Raw genomic sequence first — 27056 nt, forward strand, 5'->3', positions numbered from 1 at the left:
ATGATTGACAGCCAATACAATGTTATGTAATTCAGATTTCAATACATTTTATTGGCGAGGCCCTTCGCGTTAATATTTCCATGCACTCGCATCATCCAGTTATTCAACATAATAAATCAGCGGCGAAAAAAACAATACAATCATATTCTTTAGAAGTACTAAATGATGCAAAATGTAAGGATCTCTTTTCATTTATGGAATTCTTGTCAAGAAAATATGATTCTATTGTTTTTTTAGCCGCTGATTTATTATGTTGAATAACTGGATATATATATATTTAAAAATATGTTAAGCTCCTATTAAAGTATCCATCTATCTACTTCCAGTGGCACTTGCTCTTGACTGCTTTGCCTCATAGCTTGGCGACTTGGCCTTTTTGAGCAGAGCATCACTGAAGCCTTCCATGTGACAAGAGTCCCCTTTGCAGCCATGCTCACCTTTCTTGTCACCAAAGTGCTTATCATGTCAGTGCTCAGGGTTGTACTGTATTGGGTCTTGTTTATGGTAACGAGACTGAAAATGGTCATCTGACGTCATGATTTGTTTTATACCTGCAAGGCTTGTAAGTTGACTGGCTGAAATAGTAGGAATTATTTGCTACGTTAACAGTCTGTAGTCAAACACCTTTGCAATGGTCACTTTGCCCCAACAGAGCGATTCAAAGTTAGAACAGGGAGTCTCCGTGGCGTTTGAGTTAATGTAGCTAAATTATCTTACTCCATCAGTTATTCACACCGTAGCCGTCTCGTAACCAGGCTAATCACATCATTGCTAACTTTTTCATACTTGTATCTGAAGGTTATGCCCCTTGAAATGAATCATCCCGTTAAGTTACCGAACACATGTTTTAACGTTTTATATGGTAACATTACGGTCACACCAAAAAAATGCGTCCAGCAGGGATTCCAAAATTGTCCGGGATTTTGCCTCGTCGGATATTATTGTTTCTCTGGGTCTTTCACAAATGAGTTATTACGTCTTTACACGTTTTGGAAAGGGTATCACTTACGTTCCACCTTCTTGCGCGAGCTCTGTCATTGGTCAAACTTTCCCAGTGTTGACAGATATAATTCATTATCCTCCAAATACGATCATTTTGAGCCTTTGATATGATACACAATTTACAATCTGGCAACACTGAGCACCTTGCCGCCGCCAGCACTAGTTCAGTACAAATGTACATGTCATCTGAATATGAAAAATATGTCCAACCCCCCCCCCCCCCCACACACAAAAACAAAACTCATCGAATCTACACGATTCACGTAGGTCACCTATTTTGTTTTCAAAACGGCGAATTTCGCTGAAAGGTGAGTGATTCTCATGCCTGGTTTTGGCACAGAATGAGTCATGGTTGTCAGTGTGTTTGTGTGTTTTTATTTGTTTTGTGTGTGTAAATTGGTTTGTGTTTTATTTTTATGTATTAAAGGAATTATTTGTGCATGCGTACATATGTCTACTGTGTGTGTATGTGTGCATACGAATGTCTACTGTGTATGTGTGTGTATCTGTTGCAGTTTTGACCATGCAATATGGTGCAGTTTTGACCATGAGTAGAATAGAACAGAACAGTTTTGACCATGTCAGCCAGAGATACCTGCAATTACATCAACTCATGTTTGCTTTTTCATTTTTAAGTAGGTGGCGCTATACATAAAATGAGTGTTTATGGAATGGGTTGACATGGCCCCTAACATACAAAAAACATGTGGCCCTCCTAAGCCCTACAGTTCTCAGGATATTCGAAGAAAACTGTGTCAGGCCACCTACAGGCCAGTTGGTGTACAGTCACATAAAAAACATTTTATTGTATGGCCCCCCATGGACAAAATTGCACGAAACTCGGCATGCATTCAGAGGGTCTCATAATGTTCCACCACTTTCAATTCTGTGCACTTTCGACAATATATGCATAAGTTATAAGTGACTGGAGTTGTGAAGAGTGCATAGTTTGAGGGTCTGCCACGCCCACACCCTTCAAACTTTGTAAAAGACTCTCATAACTTTTAATTCCCCATTGCTGAAGAGTAACCTGACCACGTTTGAAGGCATTACCATTAAATCTGAAGGAGGAGTTCAATCACATGCAAGGTGTGGAAACAAAATGAAGATTCCAACCACAAACAGGTGCCGCTATAGGTGATATCAGTCAGGCATATGTACGCGTTCGTGCCGGATCCAGCGTCCACCCTAAGACATTGTCTCTGGATCAAACAATGTACGCAACAGTTATAAGAGACTTTGTGTTTTGTGGCAAGCACTAACAAGTTGGCAAAGTTTGAGGGTCTGCCACGCCCACACCTTCCGACTAATGAGAAAATCCAATATAACTTTTAGTCGCCCATGGCTGAAGAGTAGCCGGACCACATTTCAAGGCGTTACCATTGAAGCTGTCGGAGGAGTTCGATCAGATGCGAGGTGTGCAAACGCCGTCAAAACGCATCTTCCACTCAAAATGGCCGACTTCCTGTGGACCTGCCACCATGGCGTTGAGAGACTTTTTGGTGCGTCCAAGCATGATGAAGACGTGTACCGAATTCCGTCAAGCTACGCCAAAATAACCCCAATGCGCAGGGGTTTTTGCAATGTTCTAGGGGGCGCTACAGACCCTTTTTGCTCCATCCATGGACAAAAACTCTACTGAAGATGGACGGTTACAGGCTTGATGTCCCTGGCAAATTTGGTAATTTTTCGAGCACTTTTACATATATTCAATTAAAACACCTCATTTTTGCTATTTAATTTTTAACTAGGTGGCGCTATACATGTAATGACTGGTTATGGTATGGGTTGACATGGCCCCTTGACACAAACTTACAAGAACAATTTGGCCCTCCAAGGCCCTACGGTTCTCGGGATATTCGAAGAAAACTGTGTCGCACCACCTACAGGCCAGTTGGTGTATAATCATATAAATCAATTTATTGCATGCCCCGCCGTGAACGGAATTCCACTAAACTTAACGTGTAGTCAGAAGGTGTCATAATGATCCCACACCTCCGATTTCGTGCAGTTCTGACCTTGTCAACTTACAATAATTTTTTTTTACAACACTCCATTTTTTCTTTTACATTTGTAACTAGGTGGCGCTATACATGTAATAAGTGGTAGTGGAATGGTTGACGGGGCCTCTTAAGAACAACATACAAAAAAAATGTGGTCCTCCTAAGCCCTACGGTTTTCAACTTATTCACAGAAAACTGAATCCCCCAAACGTCTTTAAAAGGGGTCCAGTCCGACGGGGGTAAAACGGATCAAAACGAAAATCAGTGGTTCCACGCTAATCTAGTAAGGCTACATGCCCACCAAATTTCGTGCACCCCGGTGTTTCAGTGTCCCTGAAATCGTTGACAGAAAATTGGCAAACAGACAAAGAAAAACAAAATAATGAAACAAAACTGTCGCGCGGCACTCATAATTAAAAACAAATGAAATGGACAATGTACTACAAAAAAACTATAATGGAGAGACTAAAAATCTCATATGCCAGTTTTCGCACTTGATTTACATTAACATGCTAAACTGCAAAACAAGCAAAACGGTTTATGAAAATAAACAAAACAATTTAAACAATAAACAGAAATATAATGTTGTGTCATATTCATTTTTTGCAGTTTCTATGCAGTTTTTTCTTTGTATATCTGACATGTAATGACACAATGGATGAAAGGTGCAGTGGAACTCCTCTCTAACAAACTATGGCAGCTCTATTAAATAATGACATTTTGAATCATGAAGGCAGGGCCGTCGTAAAGGGGGGAAAGGTGAGGACGATTCTAAGGGCCCACAGCCCAGGGGGGGCCCACAAAAACCCCAGTAGCCTACTATGTAAGCTTCCCTTTCCATGACTAAATTATTATGTATAGACATATCTTATTTTCATAATAATGCATCAGAGTTAAAACAAAGCGAAAAAATCAAGCAAAATTAAAAAAAAATATTATTTTTTCCGAGCAATAGCCCTCTTTTTTTAAAAATGGTTTGGTCCATATGCACATTAACACTCGCGCACGTGAAAGAGAAACTGTCATCTTGAGAGTTTAAAATGATATTAAACGAAGGGAAATCTACTGTATGGAAATATTTCTGCTTAATAGACGATGCAGATTCTAATTAGGCTGTTGGATATGTCCAATGTCAGAAGTGTGAAGTTTTAATGAGATATGATTGATGCAACTCTCGATGGTTGGATGATAGTTTCATAACGAACGTCGGCGTGCGCCAATATCTTCAATGGTAAGAGACTTGTCTGTTTTGCTTCCGTTGGTGTATCATAAAACGTGAGTTTTATTAAAGCATAGCTTGTGTAATGTGTAGCTATTTCATTCTATTTGTTAACCTTTCCTGCTGTCTGTCTGACCGTAGTTGGGGATTGCACGGGAGTAAAATGCTCCAGGGCCAAAGTAGATTACATGTTTTTAACTGCGGGGTTAATTCCCTTTCCTTTACCCTCCTTCCCCTTACAGACAGCAGGACAAGTTACAAAACGGAATGAAATAGCTACACATTACACACGCTATGCTTTAATTAAACTCACGTTACTCACATACTGGTTAACACTTTTACAGCACATAAATGTTTGTCGCTGCATCCAAACTATGCGTCACCGTTCTCCCTCCCTGTACGTGCTCATCTTAAAGGAGCCGCACCATTTTACTAAACGTTCCCAATAGGGTCCGACTGCGTCCTCCTGCCAAGACACGCCCCGTGTACAAAGACGCGCCCCTCGTGTAAAATACACGCCTATATACAACGACTGACCAATCTCAGCGTGATAACGTAATACGTAGGATTGTGATTTCCTACTGAAATCGGGGAGTACTTCCAACGTAGCACAGAGACGGGTAAAAAATAACGAAATATTTGTCCTTGTACTGTTGAGTACGGTGTCACAATGACAATGGGATTTCCACTGAAGTTTCCCCCGTCCTTCCTTAGTCTGATGTTGGAGTTTATTTGTAAGCAACTTTATTGGAGCTCCAGCAGTTGTCTTGTTGAGCAACAACACCGTTAACTCTTCTGTTACGAAGCTGTTGCGTTTTTGTCAAAACCTACAAAACGTAGTGATCTTTGCCATACAGCTACACAGCCTGCCACACCATAGGTACACAAAATAGGGTTTCAATATTTCAGTTAACTTCTGTAAGTCCACATATTGCCTGGTGTTTGTAAGCTACGGGAGGGAGTCAATTTACTGTAACAGTGGAGTTAAAAAGTTAGTGTAACATTTTGCTCATGGGCAGTGTCATTTAAATTCTGGCTCTTAATATTCACAAAAATATTGATTGGAATTTACTCTGAAAATGTCAGGCTGACCAAAGAGTAATGAAGAGAAACCGAATTTGCATTTACTGATAACTGTGATGTCAAATGCATATACTTGGCTTTAGAGAGGTACAAAGTAAAGTTACTTAAAGGATACAAGCCTTAGAATTGTACATTTTCGCCCCTATTCCACTTGTATTGTTTACAGACAATACTTATGCATACGATAGGGAATTCTTAGTAAGGGAAACATGACTCAGGCCATAAGGGTAGGCTACATTTTTTTATTATACAGAAAGGGAAGGTCATTACACAAAGCATTTAAAGTAAATAAAAAAGTAAATACAAAATATGTGCAATAACATTAAGGGATAAAATTATTATTAAAAATGGGAAACACAAGAGGCATTGGCAGGTATAAGTTAGCACAAAAAAAAGTACAAAATAAAGGGGACGGAGAAGAGGGCCCCCAGAATTGGGACCCAGAGGCAGAGCAGATGTGTGTGTGTGTGGGGGGGGGCGGGGGGGGGTGGCGCAGCCAAACATCTCGCAGGGGCCCCTTCTACAATATTTCGTGGGCCCAGAGAGAGAGAGAGAGAGAGAGAGAGAGAGAGAGAGAGAGAGAGAGAGAGAGAGAGAGAGAGAGAGAGAGAGAGAGAGAGAGAGAGAGAGAGAGACACTTTTTACTCATTTATATCCCACTCCCCCCCATCATTCAGGTGGCAATCCCAACTACAATAGCCGGGAAAGTAGTCAGTTGCATAAAAGCCCTGGAGGACTCCCCGCTGGCCGTTCCCCCTGTAGCCAGGCCCGCTGTCTTTGTACAGTTGGCGGCATTGCAGATTGCGGCACTCAGAAATGGCCAATGCCGTTCGGTACCTCTCCCGGTGGGTTGGAGCCAATCTGCTCCATTTCACCACACCTAAAATCCGATGAGCAGTGTCAGTTTAGATGCCTACACACATTTCTCTACAACCACACTTTTTGGGCATTTTTATGGCATGTCAACATCTGATGCAACAGCTCTGTCAATGCAGTATTATTTAATAACTTACTGTCTAGCCAGTTGTAATGGGCCTCCTCATAAAACTGTGGCTGGCAGACAACGGCGTTCATCTTTTGGCAGGTCATAGCCAGCCGCAGAATGGCGGAATAACCATCTTCCAATACCACCATGAGAAAAATCTCTCTCATCACTTCCTCCGGCAACTGTGGAAACAAACAGGTGGCAGTTTGTCAAAGGGTGAAGAGCTGGTGGGGGAATGCAAACAGGCTTTGCAAAGTTCTGCACTAGGGTTTTGGAATTCAATATCATAGGCACTGAAAGCAGTGAAACAGGTGCTTAGCAGTGTATGTATGATCAGGGCCTTTCAGTCATGTTCTGCCATGTTTGTAAAGAACAGCATATCCAAAAAGCTTTCAAATATGGTACAGTCTATGGCAGTTATTGTGACATACCTCCAAAATTCCAACCTCCTGGTCGTCAGGCCAGCGTTTTTTGAAAGGTGTAGGTGCCTATCACACACACACACACACACACACACACACACACACACACACACACACACACACACACACACACACACACACACACACACACACACACACACACACACACACACACACACACACACACACACACACAGTGCAGTAAATGAATATGCTGGTACACAAATTTACACTCGCTCAGACACATTCACTCAACACACACAGCGTAAAACATTAACATACCGATACAGACATGTACAACACACACGTCCTACACACGTCCTACACACAAGGGCTGCGAGTTGTTTTTTAAATATTGTCCATTCATTTTCCCTTGTTGTTCTCAGAAAACGCTCTAAAGATTTGTTATTGTGTTGCTCTGTAATCATATAAGCTACTTGTGTAGACCAAAATGGTGTTGAGGATGTTGCCAAAACAATTTAATAAAAACATAAATATTATTTTTGTTTTAAGTTTGGTATAAACAAATCCTCCAGTTGCATCCCAGAGGCACTTGTTGTTTGGGTCATATCATGCCTACATACGTCCTACACACGTCCTACACACGTCCTACACTTTGTCGGAGAGCCTTCCCAGATGAGTTACAGCTGTAATAGCTGCAATAGCTGCAAAAGATGTGTATATAAAGTAATATTACAGCAATAGGCCTTGAGATGGAGGTGGCGGGTGCGTGGCTGGCATTGGGCTCGGCGTGCTGAGGCCTTGAGATGGAGGTGGCGGGTGCGTGGCTGGCATTGGGCTCGGCGTGCTGAGGCCTTGAGATGGAGGTGGTGTCCTCATGCCAGGGCAGGTCTGCAGGTGCTTTATGCATGAAGTTTTGCTGCCAGTAATGGTTGAGCACACACTGTGGTAGTGTGGAGATCTTGTGTTGGCACAGTTGTGTTGGCACCTATAGATTTTGTAGCCTTCCAAAAAGGAACAGAAAAGTAAATTAGAAAATATTAACTGTTAGTATTCCTTGTTCACTACATCACAAGCTAATTGATATGTTATGAGTTTGATAAAAGTATAAAGAACATAGAATATAAAACATTAGTGACATGCATTTAACTTTCAATTACCATTGTGAGATATGGCTGCTCTGTCAGGTGTTTGAACATGTGCAACCATGGCTGGGTAATCGCCAACTTTTCTACAAACTTGGTACCCGTAAGAATCTCCCAACCGCACTGGCTGCATCAGAGATCCATGTTTGCAAACAGTTGGATGGATCTGAAAAGACAAAAAGTAATTTCTGCTGCACAAACAATTCAACAAGATTTACAGTTTAAGTCAGCTCTTAGGCATCCAATGTGTAATTAACTAAACCAACCCTATAGATAAATGCAAGTGTATACAATGTAAGCGCAGGTGTGACATAGATGCTGTAACATGGCTCACACAAACAGACAGATCTTCCTCAGGCTTTTTTGATCTAATCAAGTCCTTTGCAAGCAGTGTGCAGATCCTTTCCCGCTCCTACTAGTTAGCGGCTAACCACATAGTCTTGGGATGACAACTTCAAATCGGTAACACGGCGAAATGATGATAATCAAATCAATACAAACCAGTGAGAGTATATTGCGACAAAACAAACACGGCATCAAACGCGGTACTTAACCATTAAATAGGTAACATGAAAAGCAACAACTGTTAAGCTTAAGCAATATCAACATAAAGGAAAAGTTAGCAGAGACATCCCAAAAACGCAGCCAATTTGTGGTTGGATTGACGACACATTATTACGCTGTGAGTGTAGCCTACATGAAAATGTAAAGTAGAACTACACCAAGAACAATGACAGTATACGATCTCTGACTGATAATGCAGTCCACTTACCAAATCAATCGAGGCAATCATCATTATGCTGTCTAACTGCTGTTGACCAGTTCGTTAAATCTCCGGACTAGTTTCGGCAAGAGAAGAGATCCGCAAATGTCAAATAGATTATGGCTCTGCACGAGGCTATGTGTGACGCCAGACGCCGTCGTGAATCAGACCAATCAGGGCCGACTAAATACACGCCCTCCTTACAATACACGCCTCCTCAAAATACACGCCCCCGTCTTGCAGGACGCAGTCGGACCCTACTCAACGTTCCTGCAAGGTAAATCATTTAATTTAAATATGCTTATTGGCCTTATTGTGCACCATTGTGCGTTTAACAGCGCTTTTTTTGTGTGAAAGAGCATTTAACTGTTGATGCCCTAGTTTAATAAAGCCAGGCTATTCATAAACAACGTAGGGCCTACGTAAATCTGGCATTAGAAGCTACTATGAACAGTTGAGAAATTGATTCTGTCGGGCTTGGTTCGGATTCGAAAAAAACATATTTGAATGGCTGTCGGACTCAGTCCGGGCTCGGTCACTATTCTGCCGGACCGGGCCGGGCTCGGACAGAAAAATTCGGCTATGGTAGCTTATTGACATGAGTCTTAAGCAGGGACATAATAATACCCAGGCAGTGACTCTTTGTTGAGTGGTTAATTGAAAAAAAAAAAATGAATGGGGTGCATTGCGTCAGGCACTGCCAAGAACATAGAGGAACAGAAAAATTAAGAAAAAATTATAATACTTATACTGTAGTCTAAGAAAAAAAAGTTGGGTAAAATTGGCGATGACAAGTTGGGGGGGGGGGGGGGCGGGGGGGCCCACAACAATATTCTTTCAGGGGGCCCAGAATTCCTAGCAACGGCCCTGCATGAAGGGTATCTGTGGACACAACCGAAGATCACTGTGTGACTGCATGTTAGAACCATCTTATTGCCATTATATTGGTGACATACATGACAGTGCGCACATAACAGTAGACACATACTTGACAGTAAAACATATTAGCACTTTTAAGTCTTATAAGCACTTTCAACTATAAAGTCAAAGGAAAAGGGTACAGCAAACAAAAAACATGTGTAGAGTTCTCTGGTTCAATTTCTTGATATGGTCAGAACATATATCAATGCACTTGGATGGGTCCAGTGATTCCACCCAGGCTTTTCATGTGTATTAACACCAGACCCCTCAATCAAGTAACATCATATTAAAAGCACATTTAAAAGGACCTTACAATCATTGTAGTGTTTCCAGGATATCCTTATTTAATTGCTTTCCATTCAATTATGCAATCTATGAAAGTCAGACTTACTTTAGGGTGAATTCATTTTGATTAACTCACTATTTCCTTTTTGCACCTGTGGTATCTGATGAATTAAAGAGAATGGGTAACTCACAGAGATTCAAGGTCGCACATATTCTGAAGACACTGAGCAAGGCTGAAAATCCAGCTGATGTGACTTCCTTTATCGTCTGTATGCTTCTGTTGGAACAGTGTTCCGTTTTCATGCACCATGTATATGTCATGGTTAATGTGTATTAACAATAAAAATGTACATTTCCAAGAACATAAATATATTTCTGACTATGACGGTGAATGTGTGTGTGTGTGTGTGTGTGTGTGTGTGTGTTTGTATTGGGGATTTTGGACCTTTGGATTTTGAATACAATTCTTTCCTTATTACCCTTTGTGTTTATCTGATCAAAATAGCTAACTGAATACTTAAGCATGGCAGAACTTTGCTACTATTATCTCTTTTATTCACTACATGCTTCCTGTTTTTGACAACCATATTTACAAGCAATATAGATAGTGGCCTAGAATGTCCTCAATTAAGAAGGACTTGTTAATGGATAATAACTGGCTGATGGGGTTACATAGGTCAGAAGGCGTCTCTTCTCCAGAGGAAAACAGTTCTCCAACACCTATGAAAAGAAGTAGACCATGTCTATTAAGTCCATGCTGAGACAATTTATGTTTTTAATTTCTTTTTAATGTACAAAGTACTCCTAGTAATGCCAAACAAAATTAACTACATTGAACAACAACTGAAATATTCTGAAGTGGACTGAGGGCCTGATTTACTAATATGCGAGCGCTTCTTAATCTGCGTTCGCAAATTAACGCACGGTGTTTTTGCGCATTTTACTTGGTATTTATCAAGCCAGATCTGCGCTGGGCAAACTGTGCTTACTCCGCCCTTTATAGAGCCTGATTTACTAAGATTGATTTGCGAACGCATCTTTGCCAGGCGCACATTAACGCACGGTGATTCCCCGCATTTTCCGTGATATTTATCAAGCCAGATACGCGCTGGGCAATCATTATTTAGCGCACCGTTAAAAGACTGGAGAACTTGCCAGCAAGTTACTGCCACCATGGAGATTCAAGGAAGAAAAAACTAAGGTTCAGCAAATAGATAGCGAATAGATAGTGAGATAGATATATTGGTTCACGTTCGCTCAATCACTGAACCTGATTCAATGGGTTATATTGTTGTTTTGCCCGCCATCATCTACAGCGAGATGTTTAAAAGAACACGATTATAAATAATATGCTATTGGTGGCATTAATGCATAAACTGTCTATTATAACAATATATATGTGTACATGGCGAGATTAATACGTTCTACAAGGGACATGGGTTCACTACAATATATCCCCACTGAAACAAATACATTTACCAAGTAGACAGGCCTCTCCAAAATCACCGTTGCTCAATCATGGATAAATGGCACTATTCCGAAAGATAAAACTGTCATGGACAGACCACTTCCACGTAAGTAATGGTCATGTTGGCATCACATATGACCTGGACATTCATTGAATATGTGTGCTTTCTGTTTCGGTAAACGTGTTCGCGGATTGAAGGTGGGACTGTTTGCAAGTGGGTGCGATCAATTTCTCCAATTACGTTCGGAAAGTTTAATTTCATATATATGAATATATGAATTATACGAGTTGAAACAAATATTTCTGTTCGCTGTCTCTGTCTATGTCTTTGCCTTGCTGCTGCCATATCAACGTTTTCAGACTCAGTGGAAATGCGCTTGGTTAAGACGTGCTTTTATGAGGCGGAGAATTAGCCTGCAAATCAGAGATGTGCGCTCGCCGGGCAGTTTAGTAAATACCACGCAGTTCATCATTAGGCGCACTCCTCCCATTAAATAGCGCTACACGCCTACGTTACCACCCACGTTTCCGAACCATCCCACCTGTTTGCAGGTACACACCCTCAAAGCGTTAATATGCGCTGCGCCAGCTTAGTAAATACCGTTTTTCGTTACGACCGCTATTTTACGCCAGAAAATGGGCGCAATCCTGTTAGTAAATCAGGCCCTGAGTGTTTATAGTGATTATAGGAGTTTTACCAGGATAAATCAGTCATCAAGCTCAGTGTGCATGTGTGTGCATGTGTGTTTGTGTGTGCGTGTGGGAGAGACAGATAACTTTGAAAATCCAACCTTTAAATATTCTCTCCATATTTCCACATTACATCACATGTTAGTTGATGAGTTTTGTATTCACAGTGTAGCATTTTGCCAGAATGGATGCTATTCAGTTTAATAGTGAAAGGAAGTCTGACCATCCTGGAACGACAGCGTTAACCCAGGGACCCTTCCCAGCAGGGGTTGAGGGGATCCCAGAACACCTGAAAGAGTTACATACTTGGTAGCAATAGGTTATTAATGTCAGAAGTACTAACAGAAAATCACACACCATGGTAAAGAGAAACATTAGTAAATGTTATTCACTTTCCTTTCCATTTGTTTTGGATTATTATTGGAATTCAGCTGGTGTTACAAAGTGAAGTTTAAGCATAAACCGCCAGCAAATAAAAACACCTATTTTGGACACTGTAAAATCTCCCACACTATATTTCCTGTGAATATTTGTATGTGTGTGTGCCTCTGTATTTGGGCTAAAAATAAAAATGGTTTCCTTATTGTACCCTTTGTGTTTACCGGACTGAATAGCTAGATACAAGGTCAAACTGCTGCTGAGGCATGGCAGAACGTGACTACTATTATCTCTATGATGAACTGTATGCTTCTTGTTTTTGACAACTGTATTTTCAAGAATTTCCTCAATTAAGAAGGAGTTGTAAATAGATAACAACTGGCTGATGGGGTTTAAATAGGTCTGAAAGCTTCTGCCATACAACAATTTAACACTTCTGAGAACACAAGTCTCCAACGCCTATCAAAAGAAAGAGACCATGTCAAGGTAAGGGGGAAATAACTTCCATTATGTCCATGCAGAGACAATCTATGTTTTAATTCCATTTAAATGTACAAGGCACTCCAGAGTAAAAACAAAATAAACAACGACAACAACATTCTGAAGGTGACGGTTCTAAGTGTTCATTTGAGTGAGTTTTACCTTGAAAAATCAGGCCTCAATCTCAGTGTATGCGTATTTGTGTGTGTGTGTGTGTGTGTGTGTGTGTGTGTGTGTGTGTGTGTGTGTGTGTGTGTGTGTGTGTGTGTGTGTGTGTGAAAAGAAAGAGAGAGAGCAATTTGAAAAAAGCTTTGAAATTATCTCTATACTTCCATGACATCACATGTAGTAAATAATAGTTGGGTTTTGTATTAACAGTGTAGCACTTTTTCAGGGATCATTTTCTTATGGATAATATTTAGTTTAATAACATAGTCATTTATTTCATGTTTTTTCTTTTTGTTTAGTTCAATCAGTCTTCAGGTGTGTGGCTCAGACTTCAATTATGAGGCCACCATATATTAAACTGTATGTGAAGGAAAGAGAGGGAGAGACTGATTTCCATTCCAGAGAATATGTCTAATGCAATGACTGCTAAAATATATATTTTTTCCAACCAGAATGGGGACACTTTTCCTTACTATCTTCCTTGGTTTGTCAGGATTCACAGTTATGGCACTACCTCAAGGTAAACAATGACAAACTGTGATCAATTATTTACCAGATGCTTATCACATTGCCTGTCACTCGAGAAGGAACAAGTCTTTATTTTATCAAACTGTTGTGACTGATATAGCAAATGATTGCAAAGTTGCAAAAAATAGATAGGCTTGAGGAACCCTAAGACCTCTGTCATGCTCAATGTCATGTCAAGGTTAAGTTCCTCCTTCAGCTCTCCAGACAGTCATCTCTTAGGCTAAGTTAACATTAGCTGTAAAAAATGACCCAGTTCAGATGTTTTGCTCACACGTGACACAGAACGGATATGTATTATGTACGTATAAATGTATGTGTAAATTATGTATGTATAAACAGGAAGAAAGCAGATGGAATCGGATATTCTTAGTTCCGTTTCGGGCCTCATTCATATGTGGAAATAAATCCGATATTAATCGGGATACCTGCCAGTGCGACATCATGTAAACGGACCGATCAGATATTCACTGTCTTTCCGTTTCGCACATCATTGGAAATATTTCTTATTTTGTTCAGCTTTTTAATGACGTATAACTTTACTTTCACACGCTATAAGGGCTCTCCTTTTTTATTTTAAGCCTTAAAATAGGACCAATATTTTACAGACCTGTGAAAATGCTTATTTATTTGTTTGCATGCATTGCCGGCTGGTTGTTTACTTTCAGTTTCAGTGACCAAACCCTCTTGTGCGCGTGTGGGTTGTTGTCTCAAGTGTCAAGTAAGCGTCAACCCAGGTATCGGATATGGGTCAGTTTTAAAAGTAGATGCAAACAGGTAGTAAAAAAAAAAAAAATCGGATATATGCAGACCTGCAGTCTAAACACAGCCATATAGAAACAGACCCAACAGGCACAGCATCAGTCACAATCATCAGGCTTATGGAGATATATTGCTTTTTTAATTTATGATATTTGTTAATCTATTTATGAATTGTTATGTATTTTTATTTAGCTGTGGAAGAAGTCTGTTGCTGCCCTACTGTCTCGTTGTTTCCGTGGCAATGACAATAAAGTACTTTGAACTTTGAACTAATTGTCTCTCTCACTTATCTTTTCTGTTAGTGAGTAATGGCACATAATAAAACAGGGCGATGTAAAATTATACATGGTATTTATTATTTCATTGAATGCACATTTAAAGCAGCAATCTCACTAATAGGAAACCTGCATGCAGAAATGTCACTGTTATGCCCACTGCAACATTCCCCTGAAGTAAAACTCACCATGAAAATGAATGAGAAGAAGATATCGGTACAATTTGCTTATAAAAACATGCTTCAATAATTAGAACATGGGAAAATGCTGCATTTCATACACACTAATTAACAAAGAAAACTAAATATGATACGCTGTTGTTGTTCAAGTCATGTTGATGTGAATAACATTTTTTTACAGGTAGAAATTTAGCATTGTATGGAAAGGCCACCCAGTCAGACCTGATTTACCACCCCTATTCAGGGGAAGGTAATGCCCTAAATGCCATAGATGGAAATCGTGATCCACACTTTCATCATGGATCGTGCAGTCATACTGATGAACAGACTAATCCCTGGTGGAGGGTTGATCTACTGAAGCAGTACACTATTACTTCAGTGGCCATCACCAGCAGAGGAGACTGCTGCGCTGTGCACATCAACGGAGCTGAGATTCGTATTGGCAGCTCCCTGCTGGACAATGGCAATCAAAATCCACTGTAAGATTCTCATTTTCTCCCGTTGTTAACTGATTGAAAGTGGTTGGGTAGAAAGGTGATTTCAGAATGTCTAAAGGCTGATTCATGCTTCATTACGTAAGCGTAAGCGCAAGCGCAAGAGGCCGCGCAAGCCCCTTGCGCGACCCTTGCGCGACTTCTTACGACTTGCGTGCGTCGGCCCCTTTTTCTAGACTTGCGTCATTTTTTACGTAAGCCCTTACGCGAGCCTCGCAGCCTGCATTCTATCAACGAATGATACGAGATGAGGTTACTAAAATATTCTGCATGTCTACTCAGTTTTACAGTGCTTCCCAAGTAAAGGTTTGAAAAGAACTTCAAGCTTCAGACTTTCTGTTAGGGAACCTGTTATCTATCTGCAGAGCAAATGTCAGGCTCATACAAAAACAGTAACGTGAATTACTTGATGCTAACACCTAGCGCGGTGTCTATAGGATTTTCCATATACGTTAGCATTAAGCTAACGTATTTTCTTCCACAGTAAAACATACAATACTATGTGATTGTTTTTAGAAAACGAATGTTACGTGATGAGATTACTCAAATGTAGTCTGCATGTCTGCTCAGTTTAACAGTGCTACCCAAGCAAAGGTTTGAAAAGAACTTCAAGCTTCAGACTTTCTGTTAGGGAAACAGCTTTCTATCTGCCAGGCAAATGGCAGGCTCATGACAACACGCGCAACCTTTGGGAGCATGAACTGCACCGAGTAAATTTTGCGCAACCGTTAACCCTGTAGCAAGCAGCCGCCTTAATGCATAGGCCCACGGTCCATTTCAATGAGAAGCTGCAAATGTAAAAACACTATCTTATCTTATCCTATCTTATTGTGTACTGACAAAAGAAAGTGATAATGAATATTGATTACTCTTCAGCCTCCTTGCCCTGATATCACTGTATTGCAGTAAGTGGTTTATAAAGTGAATATGTCTGAGAGAACTGCTTCACTGAGGCAACAGTGTTAAGTTTTAGGTTCAATGTACCCTAAACCCTTGACCCAAACTGCATGTTAATTTTGTAACATGTTGCAATTGCATGCAGGGAGTGCACTGTATTTAGTAATTAATCAACCAATTAATGAAATAAGTAAATCATTAATAGAGATATTCTGTCCTTGCATAGTGGTCAAAGCAATTAATCATGAGAACAACGAGACAAGGCATTTTTTTTCATATACAAGTGCAGAATATTTCACCCAAAACACTTTAACTGTTGACTTCACTTTCAGGGCAGGGGTTATATCCTCTATTCCAGCTGGGAGAACCCACACCGTCAGCTGGGATAAAGGGGTGGAGGGCCGCTATGTTAATGTGTATTTGCCTGGAAACAACAAGGCTTTGATGCTTTGTGAGGTGGAGGTGTATGGCTATCCAGCACCAAATGGTAAGCATTGTCCTTTTAAATATAGCATACACATCACAACATACACAAAGCATTTAGGCTGAAGAAAAGCTTTAAAACTATTCAAATTAACGTAATTTTCATTATCCCCACACCTGATCAGATTTTTCAGTAAATGAAATGAAAGAGTAAATGTCTTATTTAAGATCAAGAAGCATTAACTTCCTGTCAACTAAACACATACAGTATACTTTTCTGCACATGGTCAAAGCTGTCTAGAAAACATGCCAATCGTATCTGATGCAATATAAGCATAGGGAAAGCAGTAGATGAGAGATGATTGGATTAACTATTTATTCAAACAAAAAATGTACTCAACCACTTCAGACAGGACATGGTTCTTAGCTACATAATTCTTAGCCTAGTTGCTCATTTGTCAGTGATCTTTCATTGTTTCCATGCAGGTGAGAATGTTGCTTTAACTGTCTAAGGTCTATATCCCTCGTACGGGATATTTTTATTTTTTTGTCAAAAAAATGTAAAGCTCCGCGAGTTTTCGTCTTAGAGACATAAAAAGAACAACCACGGAAACATTGAACCCTTTTCTTTTATAATATATACAGTTCAAAATTTTAAAATAAATAAGCACTTTGTCAGGGGAATAGAACTGATGTGTTGCACTTTCTAGTATCTGAGTGGGGTTTCTGCTGCTAAGGACCCACCCATTAGCAAATGACAGCTATTCATATGATAAGGAGATGGTGATTCAGTGATCTCCATTGGGTCATGATGTGGCAAGATTCACTCCGGGGGGTTTGGGCCACAAAGACATTCTAGGGCCATTAGGATATGGCCTTTGTTCTTTGCGAGAGGTGTCACAGGTTTGTTCACACCAACTCATCAATATGCATTTGTAGGGGCACAGATTTAGGAATGGTACAGGACACTCTGAAATTATAAATATGTGGTAGTGAAACAAGACATACTTTCTGAATGCTAAACTAACATGTGTTTAGCCAACACCTATGTTTACAAGGCTCAGAAATAAAAAGTCTTGTGAATAAATCTTTACAATGTGTTTATGTACAAAGTCTGAACACCTCTGAAACAAGGATTTTCCAAGGGTATGTTTACATTTGATTTAAATTAAACTTTTTTTTACTACATTCCTTTTACTTACATGATATTATTGCTGAGGTCGTCTAGAATAGAATCATATATTCCATTTGTGCATCAATGTTTTAAGTTAAGCAAAATGTACAAAAACATCAAGGCATGTCAGACAACTTAGAAAAGTCTAAAAGGCCTTGGACCTTAGAGTGTTAAGAGGGAAAGCAACTCAGTCAGACCTTTATGGATATGGATTTGCAAACAATGCCATTGATGGGAATCGTGACGGAATATGGGGCCATGGTTCCTGTACACACACAGAAGGTCATTTCAACCCATGGTGGAGAGTGGATTTGCTCCAAAAATATAAAGTCTTCTCTGTGATAATTGCCAACACTGTGGATAGCATTCCCAGTAGACTGAATGGAGCTGAAATCAGAATTGGAAATTCTTTGGACAACAATGGCATCAACAACCCCAGGTAAGAATTGGTATCTTAATTTCGTCTTATATCTAACACCAACACCATGTTGACACCAAAGTAGCTCTGAGTTGACATGCTGTTCTTCATATTTTTGTCCTTGGCATGCATTATTATGACCGCCGCGCGAGATAAAGGTTTAGTATGAGTTTCTTTTAGTTTTTTCTGTTTGCCGATTTTCTGTCAACGATTCCCGGGACACTGAAACACCGGGGTGCCCGAAATTTGGTGGCATGTAGCCCCACTAGATTAGCGTGGAACCATTGATTTTCGTTTTGATCCGTTGCACCCCCGTCGGACTGGACCCCTTTTGAAGAGGATGGGGCTATTCAGTTTTCTGTGAATAAGTCGAAAACCGTAGGGCCTAGGAGGACCACATTTTTTTTGTATGTTGGTCTTAAATGGCCACGTCAACCATTCCACTACCACTTATTTTATGTATAGCGCCACCTAGTTACAAATTAAAGTGTTGTAAACAATTTTAATTGTAAGTTGATAAGGTCAGAACTGCACGAAATCGGAGGTGTGGGATCGTTATGACACCTTCTGATTGCACGTTAAGTTTCGTGGAATTCCGATCACGGGGGGAAAATGCAATAAATTGATTTATATGGTTATACACCAACTAGCCTGTAGGTGGTGCGACACAGTTTTCTTCGAATATCCAGAGAACCCTAGGGCCTAGGAGGGCCAAATTGTTCTTGTATGTTTGTGTTAAGGGGCCATGTCAACCCATACCATAACCAGTCATTACATGTATAGCGCCACCTAGTTAAAAATTAAAAAGCAAAAATGAGGTGTTTTAATCGCATATATGTCAAAGTGCTCGAAAAATTACAAAATTTGCCAGGGACATCAAGCCTGTAACCGTCCATCTTCGGTAGAGTTTTTGTCCATGGATGGAGCAAAATCGCTCTGTAGCGCCCCTAGAACATTGCCAAAAACCCTGCGCATTGGGGTTATTTTGGCGTAGCTTGACGGAATTCGGTACACGTCTTCATCATGCTTGGCCGCACCAAAAAGTCTCTTGACGCCGTGGTGGCAGGTCCACAGGAAGTCGGCCATTTTGAGTGGAAGATGCGTTTTGATGGCGTTTGCACACCTTGCATCTGATCGAACTCCTCCGGCAGATTTAATGGTAACGCCTTGAAATGTGGTCAGGTTACTCTTCAGGCATGGGCGACTAAAAGTTATAGAAGATTTTCTCATTAGTCGGAAGGTGTGGGCAGTGTTGTATAGTAACGAAGTAGAAATACTTCGTTACTGTACTTAAGTAGTTTTTTTGGAAATCTGTACTTTACTTAACTACTTATATTTCTGATGACTTTTACTTTTACTTCGCTACCCCTGAAACCTTCGTTACTCGTTACAAAATCAATAAAAATAATAATCATGAGAGTGATGAGACCAAAGTCGGGACTGTGGTAGAACAGACTCCAAGCAGGTTTGGCGAATCAGCTGTCCTAGCGCACGTTAAAGCGATTTTGACCGTTCGCAAAAGCCCCCTTAGTTACCGTTGCTACGTCAGACAAAACTCCGAGGACTGTACCCAAAAGCATGGCTACGACGAGGGAGGTGGACAAGCCGCACTATATCTGTCAGTGTCAGTGATTCTTTTTGGAGTAATATATCCGCGATATCCTCCAGATCAAGGCAAAATGGACTGCAATATGCAGTGGAAGAACATATCAAAAACACTAAGATCAACAACGAAGGAAACACAACAATAACCAAAGCAATAGCATACAGGTGTCAATCTGGGAATAGCTCAGCGTGCAATTTCAGACGGTAACATTAACATTTTGACGTCAACATTTTGATTTTAACATTAACACATTTGTTGAAGAGACTAGTAATCCTAGAAGTGGTAATAATACCAGTTGACATTAACCATAACTGTTTGTGGATGTTATCTTAACTAGATAGTTAGTTACCACCTAGCAAAAGAGTAGATAGCTATCTAGATATATCTAGCTGCAAGCAGCTTCATTTGCAGACATGCAGTAGCCTATGTGTTTGTCTTTGTCGATGTATTGAGTAGGGAGTGGGGTTCAAATCAGCCCATGTTTATAAGTTTGCTCATTTTAGTCTGAATAAACTTCATTATTCTCCAAATTCTGACCCTTTGCTTTTTTATTAACTGCATTTACTTTTTTTTTTTTTTACTTTTTACTTTTACTTTCAATACTTAAGTACATTTAATATCAGAAAATTACTTTTGATACTTGAGTACAGTAAAGATCAGATACTTTAATACTTTTACTTAAGTAATATTCTAAAAGGTGACTTTTACTTTAGCTTGAGTAATTTTCCCATAACTTATCTGTACTTTTACTCAAGTATGGCTTTTGAGTACTTTATACCAGGGGTTTTCAACTGGTTTTGTCCCAGGGACCACCATTCTGACTAGAAAGTAATCCGCGGCCCACTGATGTGCCTGCGCGCGAGCGTGTTAGCGTTCGTTCGTGCATGTGTGGGGAGAGGGGAGACGTTTCAGTGTAATATCTGGGCATGGTGAAGTCCACACAGCCTGTCTATTCGTGGCGAAATAGTAGACAGTGGCAGTCTCATATCATTCTCTTGCCCTGTACTTATTCTTCAAAAAAAAATGCTCTCACACAGGTAGTTTGAAAGTTTGCAAAATACACCTCATTGCTTTTGCAGCAAGCTCTGGAAATTCGGTCTGGCAACTTATCCAGAACTTAGCACAGGCTACCATAGACTGGATAGGTGCAAGGCTACCTTCTGTCAGCATGAATCACCTTTATATTATTTTAGACATATTTTTCTTATTTCAGACATTTTCAAGAGTAATCTGGAAATGTGTTGAAATATCAAAGCAATTTTTTTTTTTTTTTTTTTTTTTTAAATCGCGGACCCCCTGCAATACCGCCGGTTGAAAACCCCTGCTTTATACAACACTGGGTGTGGGCGTGGCACAGGGGCGCCTGCAGAAAGAAATTGTGAGGTACGCACAGAGCCATCAACGCCCCCCACTCACGCACATCCACACACACGCGTGCAAATAATGGGTTGCAGGCAAAACGCATTGCCCTTCTAGTTTAAGTTAATTCTCCTTCTGCATATTGTTTAAGTACTTTTTCACTGTCAATTTCCAAATCTGTGTGAATATTCATGACAGTTAGTCCAGTCAGTCATCGACCTTCGTATGTTTTAAGATTGTAGGCCTACTGAATGACCGCTCAGCAGACGCTGTTGAAACGGGCATTGTCAACAAGACCTTCAGGACGCAATGAATGTTTGGTTGGAAATTTGCCGAACTTTCCAGGGCTTAACAAAGCTCACTGCGTTTTGGCTGTAACTAATTTAGCTGTTTCCACAGCTCCAGCTCTGTATCTGCATCCTCAATGCTGCGCATAGTCGTCCGTACGTACATGATTTTATTTTCTGCCATACATTGTCGGATAAGGACGAGAGGAGTAAGATACTGAAGGAAACCCTGAATAACAGTGATGCTGATCATAAAGTGAATTTACTCCATTAATTTGGACAGGGAGTTTGCAGTTCCTCAACTTTTAGCGTGCCCCTCTGTCTGCAGTTTCCCTATTGTAATAAATATGCGTTCATAATATTTGATTACAGTGGAAATCAGTCCCCCCAGGATTTCGCGGGCCTTTTCTGTGATAGTTGCGGGCGTAAATGACTGATTTCGCGGGGTCTTTTCCAAAAAGTTGCGGTGAAAATTGCGGTGTTTTTAGGTGTTTGTTGCGATGAAATTGCGGGCGCACGTGAAAGTTGCGATAAAAAGTTGCTTATTTCCCATAATTGAGTTATTTGTTGAAAAATAAATAATTAATAAACAAACATTCTCTAAAGAACCAAACCGTTGAAAAATGGTCCTCTAAAATAAATGTAAAATTCACCTTGGCCAACTTTAGGCATCTTAGAAATCACATGTCCACTTAGGCTGCTAAAATGTATATGTTCTCATTGATTTTATCTCACATTAACTACTGCTTACCCACCTGATCTACTGCAAACTCCGCTACTCTTAAACCAGTCATGTCTCTTTACAAACAGGCTCTCAAAATACTTGATTAAAAAAACCTAATTCACACCATCACTGTTCTGTCCTCCAAAAATACAGACTTTTAAGTTGGGACAATCTGATCACATTTAAGAACTGCTGTTTAATGTTCGAAATCCGGTTTTTGGTATTTTATTTTATTTCAATTTTTATATGTATATGTGTATATGTTTAGCCATTAACACTCTGGCAGGGGCACTGCCAATGGAAACTAGCCTTTTGGCTACAATTGGGTGCATTTACATTTTAATGTTTATTAATGTACACTGTCCCTCTTCAACAAATAAACAAACTGAAACTGAAATAACCTTACCAACATGCCAAACAAAAGATTACCAGTACTACAAAAATGTAGCATAATAAGCTGTTCTGCCCTTTGCTTATTTAGGTCAGAAAATGTATATTGTTTGTATTGTTGTTATGGAAACGAACACAGGACTTTTACTTTGACATCACTCAAATGTTCGTCTCGTGGGAATGGAAACAGCTGTTGACTGTTAACTAGAAAACATAGCTAGTTATGCTTAACACGTAGGGGGAAAAGTTCATAGGATTTACTTATCCACAACGAAGTGCACCTGTTGGAATTACATAAGGACCACAAGTAAGACTGAATAAAATGTTATGAATATCTCAGCCTACACATAAAACTGTGTTTAATTTCCATGCCTGGTGTAGCCATTCTCATTGTTTACAACGGATTAGAACTCTGCTAGTGTCTGCGGGGCAGGAGAAAGTTGTGGGAGAGGACAATGACTTGTCAAATTTGCGCGAAAATTGCGGTGATGTGCTAAAATTGCTACATCGCGCTGAATTCGCGGGTAATCGTTGAATTTGCGTGAATTGGCGCGATCGCGACATCGCGAAATCCTGGAGGGTCTGGGAAATGCATGCGTCGTGTTGGGACCAGCGTGTGTCAGACTTTCGTAAGCGTTTGTTTGTGCCTTGTGCACTATGGCCAGGCTCAGCGCATGATTGCAGACTCATCTCTTTTTTTATCTTCTCGCGTAGCAGAAGGTACGCACAGTGCGTACAGCCGTACGGCTGCAGGCGCCACTGGCGTGGCAGACCCTCAAACTTTGCCAACTTGCCAGTGCTTGTCACAAAACTTATCTTATAACTGTTGCGTACATTGTTTGATCCAAAAAAGAGATGAGAAAAAAGATGCACAAGATGGCGGCGCCCAGTGAGGCTGCGGCCAAGCCGGCTCCCGATAAAAATGTGTGTTTTATGTTAAATGTACCGTCAAAATCGTCTTCAAGAATCGCGTACAACAGGAGTACACTACTGGGACTAAGAAACAACAACAGCACTAAGGATATGTCCGGAGTTAACTTCGCCACGGATCGAGAAACTCTTCTCGGTCTAGGAATAATGTCCCGAGACTACGGACCCTCCGAGAAGCGGCAGGTGAGACCGAGCATAGGACGGAGGATAAGGCGAGGTTGCCGAGCCGGCATCACACACCGCTTGAAAAGAAACCCTCACAAAACAGCACTACCATCTATTCTCCTATCGAACGTCCGCTCGTTAGAAAATAAAATGGACTATCTCAAGCTGGATTTAACCACACAAAGAAGCGTGAGAGAATGCAACGCGATCATCCTAACCGAGACGTGGCTTCACAACAACGTTCCGGACAGCGCAATTAAACTGGATGGGTTTACAACATTCCGCGCTGACAGAAACCACGCCAGCACGGGTAAATCTCGAGGAGGTGGTGTGTGCATTTATATAAATAACAACTGGTGTACAAACGCTGCAGTCATTACAAGTCACTGCTCAGAGAACATTGAGTTTTTAACCCTCAACTGCCGTCCATTCTACCTGCCGCGTGAATTCAATACCGTCAACATCACAGCTGTTTACCTTCCCCCCAGCGCCAACACAAAGGAGGCACTCTCCACTCTGTACAATTCTGTGAGTACACTACAAAACACACACCCGGACTCGGTCTGCATAATCGCTGGCGATTTTAATCAGGCCAAATTGAAAACAGTAATGCCACACTATCACAAGTGTGTGAACTTTGCAACAAGGGGTGAGAACACACTTGACCAGGTCTACACCAACATCAGACAGGCCTTCAGAGCTGTTCCCCACCCCCACCTGGGTTCATCAGACCATCTCTCTGTTATGCTAATCCCAGCCTGCAGACCTCTGTTGACGAGAAGCAAGCCAACTGTGAAACAGATCAGGACCTGGCCAGAGGGCTCCACATCAGCTCTACAGGACTGCTTTGAATGCACAGACTGGTCGGTTTTCAGGGAGGCGGCCACCACCAACCAGGACGTCAACCTCACCGAATACACAGACTCTGTAACTGGATACATAACAAAATGCATGGAAGATGTAACCGTCATCAAGGACATTACAGTGAGAGCAAACGAAAAACCCTGGTTCACCAGGGAGGTACGTGAGCTCCTGAGGGCACGCAACGTTGCTTTCAAGTCTGGGGACAAGGAGGCCCTCAAGTTTGCCAGGGCCAACTTGCACCGGGGCGTGAGAGCAGCCAAGCGTGCATATGGACAAAAAATAAACTCACACTTCACTGACACAAAGGACCCAAGACGCCTGTGGCAAGGCATCCAGTCAGTCACAGACTACAAACCATCCCCCCCACCGTGTGAGGACAACACAGACTTCCTCAACTCACTCAACACCTTCTTCAGCCGGTTTGAAGAAAATAACACCACAACACCCACAAAAAAACCCGTAAACCCTGACAGCACAACATTTCAACTGGACCCAGCGGACGTGAGGACGACCCTACTCAAGGTGAACCCCAGGAAAGCTGCAGGTCCAGACAACATACCCGGGCGTGTGCTCAGAGACTGTGCAGACTCACTCACCGACGTCCTCACAGACATCTACAACACCTCTCTGAACCAAGCCATCATACCAGCAAGTTTCAAAGCTACCACCATCGTACCACTACCCAAGAAGTCACCGGCATCATCACTGAACGACTACAGACCCATAGCACTCACTCCCATCATGATGAAGTGCTTTGAGAGACTGGTAAAGGCCCACCTAACATCCACCCTCCCCACTACTCTGGATCCATACCAATTTGCCTACCGCCCCAAGCGCTCCACTGATGACGCCATAGCAACAGCACTCCACCTCTGCCTGGCTCATCTGGAGAACAAAAACAGTCACGCGCGGATGCTGTTCATTGACTTCAGCTCTGCGTTCAACACCGTCATCCCCCAACATCTGGTGGACAAGCTGAGTAAAATAGGCATCAGCACTTCACTGTGCAACTGGCTGCTGGACTTTCTTACTAACAGACCGCAGACAGTCAGAGTCAGAAACAACTCCTCAGCGACCACCATCATAAACACGGGGGTGCCGCAAGGATGTGTGCTATCCCCTCTGCTGTTCACGCTGATGACCCACGACTGCTGTGCCAAATTTGAAACGAATCACTTCATCAAATTTGCAGATGACACAACAGTGGTGGGCCTCATCAAAGACAACGATGACTCAGCATACAGAGAGGAGGTACAGCTACTCATCAACTGGTGTGAGAGGAACAATCTGCTTCTCAACGTCAATAAAACTAAAGAAATTACTGTGGACTTCAGAAAGAAACAACCAACACACATCCCACTCATCATCAACGGCAGTGCAGTAGAGTCTGTGAAAAGCACAAAGTTCCTGGGAGTGCACATCACAAATGACCTTTCATGGACCACCAACACCACCGCACTGGTCAAGAAGGCGCAGACACGACTCCACTTCCTGAGAAGGATGAGAAGAGCTGATCTCCCCACTTCTGCCCTCACCATCTTCTTCAGAGGTGCTATTGAGAGCATCCTGACCAGCAACGTCTCTGTCTGGCATGGCAGCTGTCTAGCTGCAGACAAGAAGGCACTGCAGAGGGTGGTGAGGACAGCAGAAAAGATCATCAGGTCATCCCTACCAGCCATTCAGGAACTGTACACTTCACACTGTTCCAAGCGGGCAATGAACATCATCAAAGACACAACTCATCCAGCACACAGTCTGTTCTCCCTTCTACCATCAGGGAAGCGGTACCGCACCCTGCGGGCCCGCACAAGCAGACTGAGCAACAGCTTCTTTCCACAAGCCATCAGACTCATCAACACACTGAAGAAAACCACATGAACATTCCATAGTCACTTCACCATGCCACTGGCACTTTACTTTACTGTTGCACCTTATGACCACTGATTGTACTTCTGCTGCTATGTGTGTGTGTGTGTGTGTGTGTGTGTGTATGTGTGTGTGTGAGTGAGAGTGTGTGTGAGAGAGAGATTATTGTCAATGTCTTATTTAAATGTTTGTGTGTGTGTGTGTGTGTGAGAGAGATTTTGTCAATGTCTTATTTAAATGTTTTAAACTGCACATTGGAGACTGGTCAAACGCAATTTCAAACTTCTGTGCTAACCCTGTTACATAGATTTTTGACAATAAAGTACACTTGACTTGACTTGACTTGACTTGATCCAGAGAAAATGTCTTAGGGTGGACGCTGGATCCGGCCCGAACGCGTACATATGCCTGACTGATATCACCTATAGCGCCACCTGTTGGTGGTTGGAAACTTCACTTTGTTTCCACACTTTGCATGTGATTTAACTCCTCCTACATATTTAATGGTAATGCCTTCAAACGTGGTCAGGTTACTCTTCAGCAATGGGGAATTAAAAGTTATGAGAATCTTTTACAAAGTTTGAAGGGTGTGGGCGTGGCAGACCCTCAAACTATGCACTCTTCACAACTCTAGTCACTTATAACTGTCGAAAGTGCACAAAATTGGAAGTGGTGGATCATTATGAGACCCTCTGAATGCATGCCAAGTTTCGTGCAATTCCGTCCATGGGGGGCCATACAATAA

General features: G+C 41.4%; 1 protein-coding gene across 1 annotated transcript in view; it reads left to right on the forward strand.

The window, feature by feature from the left end:
* Nucleotides 1-27056, forward strand: part of LOC308362098 (uncharacterized protein) — a gene marked incomplete at both ends in the record, with an annotated part of 32073 nt that overhangs the window by 4371 nt on the left and 646 nt on the right. The window contains 2 exons of the mRNA XM_080834591.1: nucleotides 16395-16601; nucleotides 17871-18141. Of these exons, the coding sequence (XP_080690717.1) occupies nucleotides 16395-16601; nucleotides 17871-18141 (478 nt within the window). The remainder of the gene's footprint in view (nucleotides 1-16394; nucleotides 16602-17870; nucleotides 18142-27056) is intronic.

Source organism: Sprattus sprattus (assembly GCF_963457725.1).
Source record: "Sprattus sprattus genome assembly, chromosome: 3".
In the NCBI taxonomy this organism is placed as follows: Eukaryota; Metazoa; Chordata; class Actinopteri; order Clupeiformes; family Clupeidae; genus Sprattus; species Sprattus sprattus.